This window comes from Sarcophilus harrisii, chromosome 6 (assembly GCF_902635505.1).
Source record: "Sarcophilus harrisii chromosome 6, mSarHar1.11, whole genome shotgun sequence".
NCBI classification, from domain to species: Eukaryota; Metazoa; Chordata; class Mammalia; order Dasyuromorphia; family Dasyuridae; genus Sarcophilus; species Sarcophilus harrisii.
The window spans coordinates 249,815,186-249,835,200 of NC_045431.1; the positions used below are offsets into that span (position 1 = coordinate 249,815,186).

The following is a 20,015-nucleotide window of genomic DNA, read 5'->3' on the forward strand; positions in this document are numbered from 1 at the left end:
GAAATATTGTTCATGAGATTCTGTTTCAAAAATTGAGAATGTGAAAAAAAGGTTTGATATGTTGAATTTGGAAACAAAAAACCTGAGGTCTAATGTCAGCTAAGATACTCGCTACATGTGACTTTGAGTAAACCACCATCATTTTCCTCATCTGCAAATTGAGAATTTGAACAAGATGATTTGTAAGGTCCCTTCCAGCTGTGAACACAGGAACCTATGAATCTGAACTCAAGCTTTCCCTGTTCTGTGTTCTATCCTTAATGCCAGCCCAATAGTTTTACTCCAATGGAAGGAAGCATAATCAAGCCTGTCACTACAAGATTCTAGGCTAAGGTACATAAGGAATTCTAGAAGCCAGGATGTATTGTCTAGAAAAAAGTCTTATGATTTTTTTTCCTAGGAAGACATAGCCTAATGTTAGTGGAAACTTATCTGAAACATCCTCCCTACAGGACTGGCACAAGTCACAATACACCTCATTAAATATGATGATAATGACACAGTCTTTCAAAAGCCTTCTGTGAACCCTGGAAGGACTGTTATGGTGAGTCTTTAGAAATCTAGAGATCCATCATTCTACAAAGGACCCAATAAGGAAAGGCAAGAGACAATATAATTTAATGAAAATTCTTAGCATTCATGTTCATTTGAATCTCTATAGACTTGTTTAGAGTGTGAAGATAGCACAAGTTCTTTAATTAGTTTTTCTCTTAGCATAACTCCCAAGAAAGGCATTACTTGAGGGATATAGGCTCCCCAAGAAACCCATGATGCAACAGTTATGATTCTTGGGATGAATGGGAATCCTTCTTTACAGGGAAGTTTTACTGTGGAACAAATCCGGAATAAAAACAGAAGGACTGCTGGGAAATAATGCCACCTCCATGTGCAGAGAGGGCTGGGGGGTGAGGGATGAGTGGTGAGATCCAGAATGCTGAGAAGTGGAAAGCTGGTGTTTCCATTTTTGATTGTAATTCCTCTTTTTTAATTCTAAAGAGAAAAAAAAAAGAATAACCAAGAAAATGTAAGTCTAGCCATTGCCATTCTTTTTTCTCTTTTTACTTTTTAAGAGAGCCAAAGATATTAAGGGGTAGGGGAATGGGAGTTTGGAGTTCAGAAATTAAATTGTTGAATTTGAAAATTAGAAACAATATGATTCATCAAACAGTTAACTTCTCTCACTTGTAAAAACACTGAAGCGGGATCTCAAGGTGATGGAATAACTTTTCTAGGGTCACATTGCAAAGGCAGAATGAGAACCCCACTCTTCGGATTATTGAGAAAATTTCCCCCACAATAAGACTAATTAAAATAATTATCTTAACTTGTAATTTCTTGGATGGCTGTCTTTTGCCTTTTTGGTTTGGTTTTGGTTTTTGGTTTTTGGTTTCTCCAGCTCTCAACTCAGTGCCTGGCACATAATAGGGAAATAATAAATGTCAGTTGACCAACTCAACTTAGTGATATTTTAATCCTTTTTTTTGTATTATATATTAGCTGACTTTTCAGATTAACCATTCTAGATAAATTCTACTTTACTGTCTTTAAATAACTAGGTAAATTGAGAGTTTTAAGGCCTAAAAGTCCATGGTTTAAAGCCATGTACAACAAACTATTTATTTCTGAGAAAGAAAGAAGAAAGTGGTAATTGACAATGTAATCCTTCCAAAGTAAGGCAGCCAAATGAAAAAATGGATTATATTCAGGGAAGGTAGGATTGTTTTATAGCTTTCTATTTTAAGAAATACCAATTATAAGAAAAAAGTTTAATTCCTGACTCATTTCTTTTCTTGCCCTCAACAGACTCAACCCCTCAATAATAAAGGCAAAGGGAATTCCACTTAGTGAAGGTAGATATTGAAGGTCCCAATATGAGTTCTAAACTTGAGCTCTGCACAAAGACCCATCATGTTGAAAGGAAGCAAGCAAGCATTTCTAAAGCACCTACTACATCTCTAAATGAGATACTATTATCTCATTTGATCTTCACAACAAACTTAGGAGATATTTGTTATTTTCATTCCCATTTTGTAGTTGAAGAACAGGAGGCTGAGTTAAATGACTTGCCTAGACTTACACATCTGTTAAACGAAATTTAAAGTCAGATCTTCTTGATTTCAGACACAGAGATTGTTGTTGTTTATCCTTCATCCTCCATGAGGACCATGACAACAGAGAGGTGATACCATAACATGCAGGTGAATTGGATTTAAGTGAGGGAGGTCTGTACAAAATAATCTGCCTTATTTTCCCCTCCTGAGCTATCTAAACTCAGTGGCCAGATATAGATCAGGACAACTGGAGACTGAAGATGGCCTCATGATACCTAACTATTTAGCTAGAATGTTAAATCTGGAATCAGCAAGGCCTTAATTAAAATCAGCCTCAGGCACTAAGTGACTGCTTATGTGACAGGCAATGTGACTCTGGGTGAGGCACTTAACTTCTGACTGCTTCAGTTTTCTTATTTGTAAAATGAAGCTAATAATGGAGATACTTGCAACATGCTTTGCAAACCTTAAAGTACAAAATAAGTTAGGTTTTGAAACTGATGATGAAAAAAATGAGGATGATAGGTGGTTTATATTTTAGAGAGTGAAGCTTCACAAAAACAGACGCATTTATACACAAGGCTAAAAAAAACCCAGGAAAGATGTATATACATACATGTAGGGTTCAAAATCTTCCAAGGAAATTGCAAAATTGTTGATATTCTCTTACCATACTTAGGATACTGTAAAGCAATTATTTCTGTCTGCTTGACATGATATAATATATTCCCTTCCCTTCCTGCCCTTACTGCATACAAACCCAGAAAGTAAAAGAGTTACAGTTGGAAAACCTGAGTTAAATCCTCCCTTAGAGGCTCAATATATAATTTTGGATAAATCCTTTTTTTTTTTTTCTTTCAGCCTCAATTTCCTTACTTGTAAAATGGGGGTAATAATAGCACCTGCCTTATAGGGTAATTGTGAAAATCAAATAGTGTAAGAGAAGCAAAAGGTATTGCATACATGCTTTACTATATACATGCTAGCTATTAATAATCACATATCCAAAGAACTTTATGTTGATTTAGACTTGGAAGATCCTTTTGTCCAACCCACTCATTTTACAGATAAGAAAACGAGGGATGAAGAAGATTATGAAGGGGACAAGTAGGCTTCAGTTATTCTAAAGATGCTAGCTGAAAGGGACTTTAGAGACCATCTAGTCCAACTCCATCATTTTACAGATGAAGAAACCAAGACCAAAATATGTCATGTGAATTACCCAAATCTGGACAGGTAGAGCGTAGCAAAGGTATATTTTAAATCTGGTGCTTTAATCCCCAATCCAGCAGTTTTTTCAAAATAACCTTATGACATAGGTACTACAGGTATGATTGCCTTCAAGTTGAAGATAAAGGACCCAAAGTTCAAGGATTTAAAATGATTTGTCCATTATTACATCATTAGAAATGGAAGTAGGATTTAGACTCAAGTCTTTTTGATTCCAAGTTCAGATACCTAGCCATTATAATCCACTGCCTGAATCCCATTCCTTAACTGCCATTCTGATTTTGTTTCTGAGAAAGGATTGGGGAGGGGGTTGTTTATGACTAGATTATTTTGAGTTTACAAAGAAAATTAGGGACAAAAGAGTGTGTATATATGATATACACATGTTTTTGTATAAATAAATACATTCAGAGAAGGTATAGCTACAAAAAACACAGCAATACATAGCTGAGATAAGAAGTTCTGTTTATACTTCATTTATTTAATTATTTTGGCTGATCAATAACTTGAAACTTGGTAGGACACTAAATTTCAATTATCAGCACAAAAATGTTAATGAATCATTTCTTAGGGTCCCTAAGGAACCATTTTAGGGGATGATAATCTTTCTGTACTTTGCTATGGTCAAACCATATCTAGAGTATTTCATTTACTTGTGGTGATCACATTTGGGGATAAACATTAATACTCTTTAGAGCAACTAAGAGCAGGATAACTAGATCATGCTTTATGAATATTGGTTGAAGGACTTAGAGATGTTTAGCTTAGAAAAAATATTTAGGGGAAGATAAAATTTAAAATGAGCAAATATCTGATGACTATTATATTGAAGAGGGATGAGCTTCTTTGTTTTGTCCTAGATGGTGGAGTTAAGAGAATTTGGAGGGAAGTTGAAAAAAAAAGTAATTTTAGGCTTTATATGAGAAAACATTTCTTAAAAATGCAGCCTGTTCAAATGCTTACTGGGAAACTTTAGGAAAGAGTGAGTTTCCCTTTCTTTGGAAGTCTTCAAATAAAAACTGGTTAACAACTCATCAGGTAGTTCATGAAAGTGAGCGTTGCTCCAATATCATTGGGACAAGATAGCTTTAGTATTTGTTCCACTTCAGAATATGTTGTAATTATTCAATATTTTGGAAAACCGACTTCTGCAAAATAACTACTCTCCTCACTTGCATACACTACCATGTCGCTAAAACTTCAAAGATTTTCTTTGAGAGCTGCTTCTGGTCAAGATTAACTCATCTTGGGGTGAGCCTTATAATGAGTGTCTCTCCAGTCAGTACAGCTGGTTCCTGGGTGATAGTATGTCATTGAATTTCTACCTGAAGCCTTCAATTTGGTGAGACCTGTGTGGTCTTGGTCCCCTCTCTTCTAGCCTTGGATTCACCTCTACATGGTAAGGTTTTGAAGGAGGATGTTGATGAGGAATTAATGATTTCCCTGAAAAAACTGTAGCAATAACAATAACTGATGTAGATAAAATGTTTTCAAAGGGTTTTACATATATTATGCTCACAAAAACACCACAAGGAAAGTATTCTTATTATTATTCCCATTTTACAAATGAGAAAACTGTGGCTTGCCATAATCAAGTAACTTGTAGTCAAGTCACAAATAAGATTTGAACTTAGGTCTTTTTGATACCAAATCATATTCAATCCTTATTCTCCCCCTCTGGGCAGGTCTATGTGTTTTCTATTTTTCTGCATTCCAGAGTTAGCACCATGCTTTATGTATCATAGGCACTTAATAATTTTAAAGGAATTAAATTGGAATTGATTTAGATAAACAAGTGACTTCTCTTATCAATAGAAGTATTATATTATGATTAAATATTTGACTAATTTATTCTTGGACAGTTTTTCCTATTAGTTTATTTATTCATGTTAAGGTTTTAATGATGCTCTTTTTGCTTTTGTTTTTATAACTGTAGTCATCAGGCTTCTTCTTTTCTTGCAAAAAATATATTGTATAGGAATATGAATGTGTGTAGAATGTGTGTATATGGATATGTGGTTCATTATAACCTTGTTGGTACTTTCCCATGGTCTTTGAGGCTTCCAAATATTTTTCCCAGCTCTGATGCTGTGCCAGTTTCCTCCAGATAAAACTCTTATAATGAGTTTATCTCTTGTGGTCTAAAGAAAGAAGGTGTTCTATCAGTGTCATTCATATTAATGACAATGAACAAAATCATTTTGGAAAAATCACAATTATTTTCATGGAATTAAAGTGATTCCTACTCTTAAATGTATATTGCATGGACTATGTCTACATCATTCTAATTATAGATTAGAACATATTGGTATGTGAGATGATAACTTGCAATATAAGTTTTGGGATCTAAGAGTGTAGGGTGCTTTACAAAACCTGATGATTAACACAGCAGGAATATACATAAGCACTTATTTGATAATTTTAAGGAGAAATAAGGTTGTGCTTTGCTATATTACAGGGAAGTCTTAGGGTATGGAGTTAGTATATATCTTCACTGATTCACAGTATTTTTTCCCTACAACTCATAATCTTTTTTGAAAAATAAACTTATTTATTTTTTTGCCATCTAATGATTTTTATAGTATTTTATTTTTCCAAATACATGCAAAGATATTTTTAACATTCACCTTAACAAAACCTTGTTTTCCATTTTTTTTCCCTTTCTGCCATTCTCCCCTCTCTTCAAGATAGCCATCTAGATTAAACATGTGCAGTTCTTCTAAACATATTTCCATATTTATTATGTTGCACAAGAAAAATCAGATGAAAAGAGAAAAAAAATGAGAAATAAAAATTAAGTAAACTAACAAAAATAATAAGAAAAAAGTGAAATAGTATGCTTTGATCCACATTTAGTTTCTATACTTCGGATGTGAATTGTTCTTCCTATCACAAGTCTTTTGGAACTGGCTTGAATTGCCTCATTGTTGTAAAGATCCAAGTCCACCACAATTGATCCTCACAAAATCTTGTTCAACTCATAACCTTGAAAAATCAATAAGGCCATCTAATCCTAGCCCTCCATTTGAGAGATGAGCAAACTGAGGCTTCAGAAGCAGTATTTGAATTAGATCTTGTAGCTCCAGAGCTAATGATCTCTCCATGGTACTCTGCCATGTGCTTCACTAGGCTATTATCAGGTTCACATGAAATTATTATGTAAAATGCGTTGTAAACTTTAAAGTGCTATAAAACATCTGTCAATGACATTTTTTGTCAGTCATTATCTTTTCCTGTCCCAGCAGAAATCAATCCAAGTAAATGGCCAATGAAAACTACACCAGAGTCACTGAATTCATTTTCCTCGGTTTGGAATATTATCCCCAGTTTCAAGTCATCCTGTTTGTACTCTTTCTGTTTTTCTATCTCTTTACCATAACAGGCAACCTGGGAATGATCATCTTAATTCGTATTGATGCCCGCCTTCACAGTCCCATGTATTTTTTCCTCAGCCACTTATCATTTGTGGACATCAGTTTTTCTTCTGTGGTGGGCCCTAAGATGTTGAGAGACTTCTTTGAAGAGAGAAAGACCATCTCATTCCTGGGCTGCGCCTTGCAGCAGTGGTTCTTTGGTTTTTTTGTGGCCACTGAGTGCTTTCTCTTGGCGTCCATGGCCTATGACCGCTATGTGGCAATCTGTAACCCTCTGCTTTACTCTGTGGCCATGTCCCAGAGACTCTGCATCCAGCTGGTGGTTGGTCCCTACACTGTTGGATTCATGAACACTATGACACACACTACAGCTACTTTCCGTCTTCCCTTCTGTGGCCCTAATGTCATCAATCACTTCTTCTGTGACATATCTCCTCTGCTGTCCCTTGTATGTGCTGATACCAGCCTTAATAAATTGTTAGTTTTCATTGTTGCTGGAGCTGTTGGAGTATTCAGTGGTCTGACCATCCTTGTTTCCTATATCTACATCCTCACAGCCATCCTCAGGATCCGGTCTGCAGAAGGGAGACGGAAAGCCTTCTCTACCTGTTCTTCCCACCTTACTGCTGTCGCCATCTTGTATGGGACCCTCTTTTTCATCTATGTGAGACCTGGTGCAATTTTCTCTCTGGATCTTAACAAAGTTGTCTCTGTGTTTTATACTGCAGTAATCCCCATGTTGAATCCTCTCATTTATAGCCTGAGGAACAAGGAGGTCAAAGATGCCTTCCACAGAACACTTGCTAAAAGAAAGTTTTGTATCAGCAATTAAATTCTTCTCCAAGAAAGGAAATGGAATAAATTCCTTATCAATTTGCCTCTGTTCCATTAAATTGCACATTTCCAGCATTCTAGAATTTGCATTTGCAGGTTTTGTATGCTTCTTCTTTCCATGGAAGATAATTTAATAGAAACACATTATTCTATCAATCGGCTTATTTCCTCTATCTAATCATGCCTTCAGCATATACTTTTTTTTTCCTTTGGAGGGATTCATTTTGTTGGAAACATTTTTTCTTCATATGCACATATGTGTTTACATACACAAACAGACATCCCACATAAAAATACCAGTGATAACTACTGCTGTTCTTGATTATCCAAAATTATTTTAATAATGCCTTATTGACATTGGGCTCCCCAAAGGTGGTAGAATTTGGTCTATAAATGGGCATCATCCTCCTGGGAAAATCTGGAAAATCTGGTATTTCATAGATCTTTTATATCTTTGAAAATAACTGTCACTTACAACCATTGGGGAGTTGACCAATTCCTATCTTGGGCCCTAGGATACTATTGTGACTCTAAGAAAGACCACGAGTTTGGATGTATAGCACAACTGATTACCTAAAGTAATTGCTTATTTTACCCATGTTTTTGGAAATGGTTTATTTCTAAGTTCTTTTAGGGACCTTAAATTTTCTTTCCAAAACCTCAGGAATATATGGAGAGAAGCAGAAGCCTCCATATTTATAGATAAGTCTATAATAGATAATAGATAATAAGAAATCTTTGGGTTCATGAGCTCCTCTTTCTTGAGTTCCCCAGCAATATTCCTTAGGATCAATTCTAGCGATTTTGTCTTCCTCACTGGCTTTCTTCCTTAAAAGTAAGCACTTCCTATGGCTTTTATCTCAATAATCTTCTCTCAGTTGTCAATTTAATCTATTTTTATATCTTTAACTTATCATACCTATGGACATCAAATCCATTTTTCCCATTTAACTTCCTCCCTACCCCCTGCCCAAATTAACTGATACATTTAATTGCTTGTCAGTGTTTCTTTAGGGTCTAATAGCACCTCCCAAAATTCTACAAGACTTGAGTCTACTTCCTAAATGCATCTTATATTTGCCCTCCTTTCTACTCCTACCTTTAGTACCCTAAACTCATTCAAATTCTGACATTTTGTTACTCTGGGTAAGTCATTTAATATCTATAAGTCTCAATTTTCTTATCTGTAAAATGAGGAGAATAATCCATGCTCTCTCTGTCTTACAAGGTTGCTGTAGGAAAATAATTTTATGGAGAGCTAAATGAAGCATGTTGGAGTTAGATGGATTTGGAGTTTGTATCATATCTCTGATCTCTTCACTTGTGTGATGCAAGACAAGTCACTTAATTTCTCTGACATTTGTATAATAGAATAATACAACTACTACCTACCATCCAGTTATATACTCTAAAGTTCCTATAAATCAATGAATGAATCAATCTGTCTACCCAACCATCACTGATCTTTTCAAGTTCTGTTAATACTTTCCCATCCCTTCCAGTTAAATTTTTGACTATTTAAAATACAGTCTAAATGGCATTTCCTGTAGAAAACCTTCCAAATCAAGTCAGTGCTCTATCTTTTCCCAGAACCAAGCCAACATGACAGTTTCCAATCATTTCCAAAGCACAGTGCCTAGCTGTGGGTCTTTCTCTTCCTTTAACTGAAACATGGATTTTACATTTGGACCCTAAGTTCTGACGGGAGAGTTTTTAATTTTAATATATTTCTGGAATCAGGGCATTATGGTTTCTTCCCATTCCTTCCAAACCTCATACTTTTCAACTCTAGATCACCTTTAAGTGCATTTATATACGATACGAACTTTTAAAGGGAAAGGACCATATTGATTCTTTGTAGTCCCAGAGATTCTTAATGTGAATGACACATAGGAAGAACTTAATAAATGGTTTTTTATTCTTGCCCCCTTGAAAGAACAAATCTCTTTCTTCAGATCTTTAAAAAACAATATTTTTTCTTCTGAAAATTAAAAAAAAAAACAAAATGTGAAAAGAAAAAAAAATTGCCACATAAAAAGCAGACCATAGGAGAATATTTAATGTAAAATAATACATTTCCATTTCAAGAACACCTATATAATAAATATTATGCATTATTTTCAAAGCTTCTCAGATTTCTTATTGATTTTCTTTTGTCATCTGCTGTTCATTTTTACTTTATTTTTTCCCACTCCACTGTAAAGAAGGCTACAATTAAGTTAGTATATATATATATATATATATATATATATATATATGTATATATATTTACACATACACATACATATATATGTACTCATACATATATTCACATATGTGTATATATACATTTATAAATACATATATATAGATATTTAAAAATATACAGATATATAATCATATACATGTTTATAAGACCATCCTATGCTTATTTCTTCCTGTTATCTATTTCTATGAAGGTAGAAAACATCTTCTTTCATGAGTCCAAATTTCTCCATATTTTTTCTATATCAAGCAGCTCATCATTCATTTTCTGCCCTGCAACAATATTCCAACCCAATCACATCCTATTTGAGAGATTGTCTATGAAAGTTTCCCCCCAATTTTTTGCATTTCTTCTATTCTTGATACATAGCTTTTGTATGTACAAGAAATTTAAATTTAAATTAATTGAATTTTTTTTTTACATTTCAACAGTATATACAGTTTATGGTCTGATAGTGCTAAATACATCTCTTTTCCATCTTTTCACTCTTTTTTTTTTTGAAGTTTCTGACGTTATATTCTTCCAAATGAATTTTGATATTTACTTTCTAACTCATCAAAATAATTTTTAAGAAATTTAATTGGGATAATATTGAACAAATAGATTAGTTAGGTAAAATTGTCATTTAAATATTATACTGGCTAGACCTAACCATGAACAATAATTATTACTTCAATTATTTAGGTCTGAGTTTATTTGTACAAAAAATAATTTATGTTTATGTTCATATAGTACCTGTGTCTGTGTTGGCAGGCATATTTTATATTGTATAGGTATTTTAAATAGTCTAGAACAATGTTGAGTTATATTTCTGACACATACTATAGTTTCTCTGTTTTTTCACTTTTGATTAAATCTATTTTAACTTTAACTTCCTCTGAGATCATAATTACTATTCCTGTCTTTTTTTAACATACTAAATTATAATCCTGTCCTTTATTTTATCTTTGTGTGTATATCTTATTTTTATGTTTTGTGAAAATGACATTATTTAATTCAATTTTTAAAATCTGTTCTCTATTTCTTTTTATGGGTAATTTCATCCCATTCACATTCTAAGTTATAATTATTTGTGCATTTTCCTCCTTCCCATTTGTACTCACTATCTTCTTACCTATTTACCCTATCCCTTCTCACTCCTCTGCTTTATTTATATTCTTTATCTTGCTTCCTATCCCTTAACTTCCAAGATGGAGTTGTTCTTTTTGGGTAATCAACTAAATTATAATTTATTTGGAAATAATTATCTTACTTATCTCCTATCTTCTTCAGCATCTAGACTATCTTAAACACCGGATAGAAGTCTGTTGAGTTGAAATAGTTAAGAAGCTTTTAGTCCTTTTGACATGGAAAACACAATGAATTTGAAGCTTGAAGACTTTCATTTGAATCTTGGCTTTGCTACTCATTAACTATGTTATTGGATCATAGCTTATAAAGTGAGAAACTGTGTTATGAGATCTTTAACATCCTTTTCAGATCAGAATCTCTACTATTATCCTGGTATAGAATGATCAAATCTCAGAAATATAAAAGACCTCAAAGGCCATCTTATCTAACCAATATCTGAGAATAACCTCCATAATACTGCTGAAAATGGTTAATTTCAAACTCTCTCTGTCTCTGTGTCTCTCTCTATCTCTGCCTGTCTCTGATTCTGTCTGTCAGTCTCTGTTTCTCTCTGTCATTCTCTCTGTGTGTATGTGTGTCTCCGGTTCCATTTCTGCTGACAACTAGATATACCTATAACTTCCCCTCACCTAAGAAAAGACAAAAGACACTTCCCTCCCTATGTCTTACCACTTCAATTATCTATCATAATATATCTCTTATTTTTCTCATGGCCAGACACCTTCAAAAGTCATTTGGTGCATGTCCTTCTTCTCTTCTCACATCCATAATTTCACATCTGAGCTCATCACTCAATTGGAACCAGTCATTTCTTTCTTGTCCAATTTAGTGTCCTTTTCTTAATCCTTATCCTTGTAGCCCTTTCGGTTGCATTTGTTATTCTTAAGATCCCTTCTTTAATATTCCCTCTTTAGGCTTTGATAACACTAATATCAATCTATTAGTTCTCCTTTCTAGTCTTTTTCAGATTCTCAATTCATTATCAGTCATGTCAAGCTCCATAACTGGAAATGGACAACAAACTTGTAATTTAGAGCTTTCTGTTTTTTCCCAGTAGTCGTTCACTTGGTGACATCATTAGTTCATATGGGTTCAGTTATCATTTCCAAACTGATGACTCATAGATACAGGTTTATAGAATTATTCTCTCAAGTCCTGTAGTTGTTAAGTTGTTCAGTTTTGTCTGACTCTCTATGACCTGACATGCTTTGCAAGTTCTTCTGTGTGATCTCAGCTCACAGATTAGGGGTTTATAGGAAAATAACAAATAATTTTCCTAGAGTCATAAAGCTACTAATTAGTGTCTGAGGCTGTATTTGAACTCAGACCTTTTTGAATCTATGCCTGGTGCTCTTATCTACTGCACCATCTATCTGTTCCATGTCCTTTAGGCATTTCTAAAATCAACATGTGCAAAATAGAATTCATTATTTCTTTATTGTCCTCTTTTCCCAAAATAATGTTTGTTCCAAACTTCCCTACTCTTTTTGATGGTCCTACTACACTTTTAATCTTTTAAATTTTTTTTTTTATGTATCCAATAAGGTACCAAATATTGTTTTTTCTCTCTTACAGCATCTGTTATACTTGATCCCTTATCTCTCTCACATGAATACCAATACAGTTCAGGCTCTCAGCATCTCTTGCCTAGACTATTGACATAGTTTCCTAATTAGTCTCCCTGACTCAAATCTCTTTCCATTGGAACCTATAGCTCTACACAGCTACCAACTAGTTTTCCTTAAGTATTGATTTGATCATTTTACTTTCTAACTTAATGAATATTACTTATTGTATCAAGTGAAACTCTAATAAGCATTTAACAATCACAACCTCATCTCTTCTTTACTTTTCAGTCTTTTTTTACAGACATCCCTCCTTTAAGCACCCCATATTCTTGCCATTCTGGATGCTCCTTTCACATGAGTCTCCATCTCTTGTGTCTAAATATTATGTACATATATATGATCTCCCCTTATATTAGAATGTAAACTCTCATAGACAACAATTAATTCCCTTTTATCTTTGTGCTCTCATGGATTACCATGGTGCTTGACGCATAATAAGTGCTTACTTAATACATGTTGATTGAAAAAAATGATCCAACCTCCACTTGAAGAACTTGAAGGAAAGGGAGCTCAAGGTTATTTAAAGTAGGGTCATTTTTAATTATTGAGAATGTTTTGTTTTCTCCCCTTTATATTGAGCCTGGACTTACTCTGCATCTTCTTTCCAGTGCTTTTCATTCTACTCTCTGGATGGAGTCAAATAGAATGAATATAATGAAGACATCTCTCATTCTATTTTGTCCTACTTTTTTCTAGATCTCAAAGTTTTTTTTTTCCTTTTTTTCCCTCTAAGTTGTACACCCCGAATTCCTTTAACTCACCTTTAATGGCATGGTATGCCATTCGTACATGTTAGCCAAAATGTTACAGATACTTAGTGATACTTGATGAGGAGTCACAAGAATCATTAGCTTGAGTAATATGGTTTTTAAGGACCATTGCTTTACTCATAAAGATACGAGTAAGGAAAGAGAAAGACAGAAGAAAACATTTATGAAATTGAATCTCTATGGACTTGTTTAGGATGTGAAAGTAGTGAAGACTTTTTAATTATTTCTCTTCTTGTTAGCATTGTAACTCCCAAGGAAGGGGGACACTAGAGAGACATTGGCTCCCTTAGGGGAAAAAAAAGAAAAGAAACATGATGTAAGTAGCCTTGACCAGGCAATTTAGATCGCTGGAACAAAATCACTCGACATTTCTTCTAAAGAAGGAAGGAAGATTCCTCAGTGAAAGTGAATGAGAATTAAACTAAAGACTACTGGGAAATATTGTCACCTCTGTGAGCCATAGTGGTATAGAAAAGAGGTAAAAGAGAAAGGGTAAGGGTGAGAAACAAAACATTGAATCCTTCATTCTGATTGTGATCCTTTTGTAAAGCTTTGCAAATAAAACAAAGGAATTCTGAGAAATGTAAGCTGAGTTATTTTTAATCAAGAATACCCCCACCACCATTTAAAAAAAAGCCTCAGCTTTCATTAGAAAAAAAGTAACAGTTTACAAAGTAGGTCCACCCCACTCCCCAAATAGGTCATTCAAATGAAGAGTAAGGGACAATGGTTTGGTTGTCTTAGAGATTATAATACTACACCAGAGATTGTGATGATGAGTATCATCTAGAACTTGGGCTGGACATTGATCACATGTTGTTTTTAACCAATTCAGTTACTGTTCTGTTTCTCTTTTAGTCCTCAATGGGCTAGAACTGTTAAAAATCAAATGGTCCTCCTGAAGCTAGGAAAAAAAAACTATAGGTGAGAATTTTTGAAAGATTTGTTATTTGAGCAAATAGTGAAATTATTTAAATGATAAAAATGTTATTTTCTCCCTTCCTCTCAGTCAATGAATAAATTTTATTTGCTATTACTTAAAAAAAATTTGTGTGTCAATGAATCTTTGATATCCTAGCCATGGGTTTTTCCTTCATGGACGAAAAGTCCATCTACAATTTTTCGATCTATCCTCTGTAAGAGGAATCACAAAAAAGACATTCAGTTTCTGAAGTTGGATATTTCAAAGTAGATACTTTGATAAGATTTTTTTAAGATTAACAAATTCTTTTGCTTGAAAGGGTTTAGGTATGGTTTCATTAAAGACATGTACTTATTTTATGCTGTGAACATCACCTTCCATTAAAGAGTCTCATGAAATTCAGTGATTTTCTTCCCTACTGAGTTTTCCAAAGACAAAATGTGAAATTTTCCTTCAAAAGAGTCAGCACTGTAAAAGCAGACAGAAAATACTTGTTTCCTCCGCAGGACATCTTCAGATATAGGGCTTGTAGTAGAAGTATTGGCATTTTGATTAGAAGTTTGATTAATGTGAATTGTTATGAAACTACCTTGGAAGACTGGTAGTCACCTAAAAGGACACCAGTGTATTGAAATAGAATCAACTGAATACAAATTAAGTGCCAACTTCTTTTTTCTCTTTGAGAGGTAAGTAGGCTGGGGTCTGGTAGTTTGGATAGGGTGGGAGTAAACAATGGTTTTGTTTAACTTTTTAATTGTTTGTATATGATTTGTTCCACTTTTCAGCTCTGTGAAGTAGATAGAATAAGAAAAAGAAATTGATTGTTTCAATATTCTAATTTGTCTCTCTGCTACAAATTTCTTCCTGCTCTAACCCTGCCTGTGAATGACTGCCAATTTGATATCCCTAAAACATGTTGCTGCTCTATACAAAAATCTTCAGTAGCTCACCATTGCCTCAAGAATAAAATACAAAGTTCTCAGTATGTCCTTTAAAGCCTTTTAGGCATTAAAGGCATTTAAAGCCTTGCATAATCTAATCTTTCCAACTTTTATCTATAAATGTACACATATATGCACCTAAATGTTTACATGCATATACATATATGCATGTAAGGAAGGATTAGATCATGTAAAGCTTCAATTAATAATAGAGATTATTAATAATAATAAAAGGGAGAAAATGTCATTTTTATCATTTAAATCAATACAAAAAAGTGTATTCATGAGACTTATCTCTTGAGATTTGCTTTGAAATAAGCTATGAATTCTACACAAGAATGTGAAATTCCACTGGAAATAAGCAAGGAGTATATTGCAGACTAGAATTACTTATCTCTATGAAACAGAACTGGGAAATAGAAAATGGTATATGAGAGACAATTATCAGTCCAATTTGATGGAAGGATATATGTACTTTTATATGGATATGTGTGTATATATGTACACATGCCTATGTATAAGTATGCATTTATATGCATATATACATGTATATAAGTACATATACATATGTTTGTATAAGTATATGCATATACATGTATATATCATCATCATATTCTGTCATCCCCATAATTATTTCACATTAATTTATGTTTTTTTTCATTTATTTACCTGTTCATATGCATAGTCCCATACTAGCTTAGGTGACAGAGATGATAAAGCATTGGGTCTGGAGTCACTAAGACCTGAATTCAAATCTAATCTCAGACATTTATTTGCTGTTTGACCCTAGGAATATTATTTAACCTCTGAGTATCTCAGTTTCCTCAAATGTAAAATGTATATTATAATAGAACCAGCCTTTCAACATTTTTATGAGGATATAATGTGATAAAATCTGTACAGTGCTCAGCACAAAAAAGCATTTAGTAAAAACTTCCCCCACCAATTAAATGTGGGATTACAAATATAAAAGCTTTTTGTAGAAAGAAATGCCCTTTTTGCATTTGTGTTGTACCAGAGCTTAGTAGAGGAGCCATGAACAGTGTAGGCATTATCATGCTCATTGAATTGAATTTTTTTTTTAACAAGTGGGTACATTTATGTTTATGTGTGTATATATGTGAAAATGTGTGTGTGTGTATGTGTGTGTGTGTGTTCATGTTGAATTATCAGTCCAAGATTGAAGAAAGAATAACTCAGGAAGGAATCAGTTCCCTGTTTCTACCTTTTGAAAATGATTATCACTTATTGGTTTAGGGACAACTTTGTGCCCAAATTTTCAGTCAAGAGGAAAGATTGGTTGAACTGGGTTCCTTGAAATATAGAGGCCATTTCACTCTCTGCTCAAGAAACTAATGGTTCTTTAAGGGGAAATTCACACTTGTTCTGCTTTTAGAGTCCATTATAATGATCTCTAATAGATCTTTCCATAATTCCTGCATATAACTTTCATTCAAATCCTCTGTATCCCAATCAGACCAATCTCCAACAGTGCTTAGTTCAGGTTTGGTCATACAGCAAGTACTTGATAAATCCTTGTCCACTGACAGGTTGCTCTTTCCAATACACTGCATTCTATGTCCCACCTTGATGTTTTGGCACAAGCTGTGCCTATTGCATGGAGAAAACTCTCTTTGCATCTCTATTTCATGGATTCTTTAGTTATCTTGAGGGATCAATTCAAGAGTCACTGAACCCCTTTATATGCTTGCACCCCTTCTCTCCCAATTATACTATACCTGTTTTGAATCTATTTATATGAATGAATGTGGAAATTTGAATATGTATAAATATATGTATAAATTCTGATATGTTTTTTATTTAACAAAACATTAGTAATAGTGTTTGTTTGAGGAAAATAAAACAAAAACAAACCCTCTGAATATATCTATGATTAAATTGATAAGAGATTTACCTAAAATGTGAATTGTTTATTTAAGAATAAAAAGGCCTGAGTTTTTGTTTTTGTTTTTCACTTTTTCATTTACCATCATTGTATCTTTCAGCAAATCATTTAAACATGCTGAGCCTCAGTTTCATTTTCTATAAAATGGGGAGAAAATTACCCACTTTGTCTCATACAATTGTATGAGGGTCAGGTGAGATGATGAAGATGAAAGTAATTTGAAATCTATAAAATCAAATAATAATGGAAGGTTATTATAATATTAAGATGGTTATGATAATGATAGGGAAGGGCTAGTGGTTCCAGAGATACAGGGAACTCCTACTATCAATTTAAAGAAGGTCCTAATATAGAACTAGAGAGTTGTCTAAAGTACTATTAATACTGTTAAGTGATTGCTCATGTTAAATGACTTTTCTAGGGTCACACAGCCAGTATGTGTGAGACAGCACTTGAATTCAAGTTTTCTCAAATTTAACATTTCTTTATTCATTGCACAACTTGATATATCTTCTTCTTGCTCTTATTCTTATTCTTGTTCATGTTCTTCTTGTTCTTTTTCTCCTCCTGTCTCCTCCTCCTCCTCCTCCTCCTCCTCCTCCTCCTCCTCCTCCTCCTCCTTTTTCCTCCTCCTCCTCTTCCTCCTTTTCTTCCTCCTCCTCCTCCTCTCCTCGTCCTCCTCCTTCTCCTCCTCCTCCTCCTCCTCCTCCTCCTCCTCTTTGTCTTTCTCCTTCTGCTTCTTTCTTCTTCTCCTTCTTCTCTTTTCTTCTTCTTTTTGTCCTTTTTATCATCATCATAATTAATAATAATAGTAATAGTAAATAATGTCACCAAATGAATAAAATGCATTGCCAATAGAAGTATATCTAGGATACTAGTATATTTAATTGCCCCATCTTTCACTAGCTGGTGTATTGCATCTGGGTCAGTATATGATATGGACATTCATGTTGAAAGCATGAATTCCAAATATATTATCTTTTTTTTTTTCTTTTAGCAGCGATCACCAGGAATAAATGGCCAATGGAAACTACACCAGGGTCACCGAGTTCATTTTTGTGGGTTTGAAATATCATCCTAAGCTACAAGTAGCCCTCTTTGTGTTGTTTCTGTCCTTTTATCTCTTTAATCTGACAGGCAACCTGGGAATGATCTTCCTCATCCGAATTGATGCTCGCCTTCACACCCCTATGTATTTTTTCCTCAGTCATCTATCATTTGTGGATATCAGTTTCTCTTCTGTGGTGGCCCCAAAGATGCTGAGAGACTTCTTTGAGGAAAGAAAGACCATCTCTTTTCTGGGCTGCGCCTTGCAGCAATGGTTCTTTGGTTTTTTTGTGGCCACTGAGTGCTTCCTCTTGGCATCTATGGCCTATGACCGATATGTAGCGATCTGTAACCCCTTGCTCTACTCTGTGGCCATGTCCCAGAGACTCTGCATCCAGCTGGTGTCCGGCCCCTACGCTGCAGGTTTCACCAGCACCATGACTCACACCACTGGTGCTTTCCGGCTCCCCTTCTGTGGCCCCAATGTCATCAATCACTTCTTCTGTGACATCTCACCTCTCTTTACTCTCATCTGTGCTGACATCTCAGTCAACAAGATCGTCCTTTTTATCATGGCTGGGTCAGTGTTGGTGTTCAGTGGTCTGATCATCATCATATCTTATATCTACATCCTCATAGCCATCCTCAGAATCCGTTCTGCTGAGGGAAGGCGCAAAGCCTTTTCTACCTGCTCTTCCCATCTAACTGCTGTCAGCATCCTTTATGGGACTCTCTTCTTCATCTATGTGCGGCCCAGTGCAAGCTTCTCTCTGGACCTCAACAAGGTGGTGTCAGTGTTTTACACAGCAGTGATCCCCATGTTAAACCCCCTCATTTACAGCTTGAGGAACAAAGAAGTCAAAGATGCCATCCACAGGACCATTGCTAAAATCAAGGTTTCTATCAGCAATTAAATTCTTCCCTAGATAGGTACTTGAATATATTCTTAGCCAAATAGGGAAACCTCTAAATGTTCATTGCACAAATCTTGTTGTTGGTCACTTTGCACCTTTTTGAATCTTGCAGTCTCCACCTCATTCTTTATTTCTCTAAGAATATTTTAAGAATGCACTTTCTTTTGCAACATGACTAATATGGAAATGATTTCCATAAATGCACCTGTATTATTTGTATAAAATTTCTTATCTTCTCAAAGGGGAAAAAGAGGAGAGAGGTGGGAAAGAATTTAAAACACAAAATAAAAAAAATAATAAATTGTTTTGTTTACTTGTAATTGAGAAAATATTAAAATAAAAATTAAATTTTGATTAAACAATGTACATTCTTATCTTATTTTTTCCTAGATTACTTGTTTTATTAAGGAGTTTGATAAATTAGAACTTGTTATTAGAATATGTTATTATTTATCAAGACTTTTGATCATCTATTTACCCCTTTAATAAGAGAAAAAATTTTTCATGTTTTCCCAATGGAATATAGTTCAAATGGTGGGGGGATTCCTTTTTTTTCCCCCTAGATTTGAGGGAAAATGTCTTTATTCCAGTTCTGGGAATCTTGTTAGGGCTTTACCCTGGGCTGAAATGACTGACCCAGGCTACACTTTAAAATGAAGAACTGTATTTTGGATTCCTATTCAAACACTTATTAGCTATGTTACCTTGAAACTGGGTTCCTCGTAAGCTTTTATTACTTATCAAATAGATAAACATTTGATTACAACCTAAATGCCACAATTCAGAATCAAATGTATTTTTCCTGATCCGGGGAACTTTTACTGATTTAATCTTCCTATTTATTGTGGAATATTTTGATTTTCCCTAACATTTGAAGAAAGAAACAAAGAACTTTTGTTGCTGGCCCCAAAATCAAGATAAAGATCTTTTTTTTAACTTTAAAATTCCCTATAATCATTCCTTTTTCTTCTTTTCTTTTTGCCATACATTTTAGTATGAAAAAAAAATACTATTTCTAGAGG

At 34.2% G+C, this 20,015-nt stretch overlaps 2 protein-coding genes across 2 annotated transcripts; both read left to right on the forward strand.

Annotated features, from left to right (window-relative positions):
• The first annotated feature begins 6,542 nt into the window (after positions 1-6,542).
• LOC100923721 (olfactory receptor 1009-like) lies at positions 6,543-7,487 on the forward strand. The gene has a single exon (XM_003773925.1). It carries the CDS (start codon positions 6,543-6,545, stop codon positions 7,485-7,487), a length of 945 nt encoding a protein of 314 aa, XP_003773973.1.
• A 10,561-nt stretch (positions 7,488-18,048) lies between these two features.
• Positions 18,049-18,993, forward strand: LOC100923460 (olfactory receptor 1009-like). The gene has a single exon (XM_003773924.1). The coding sequence runs from the start codon at positions 18,049-18,051 to the stop codon at positions 18,991-18,993; it is 945 nt and encodes a 314-aa protein (XP_003773972.1).
• Positions 18,994-20,015: the final 1,022 nt, after the last annotated feature.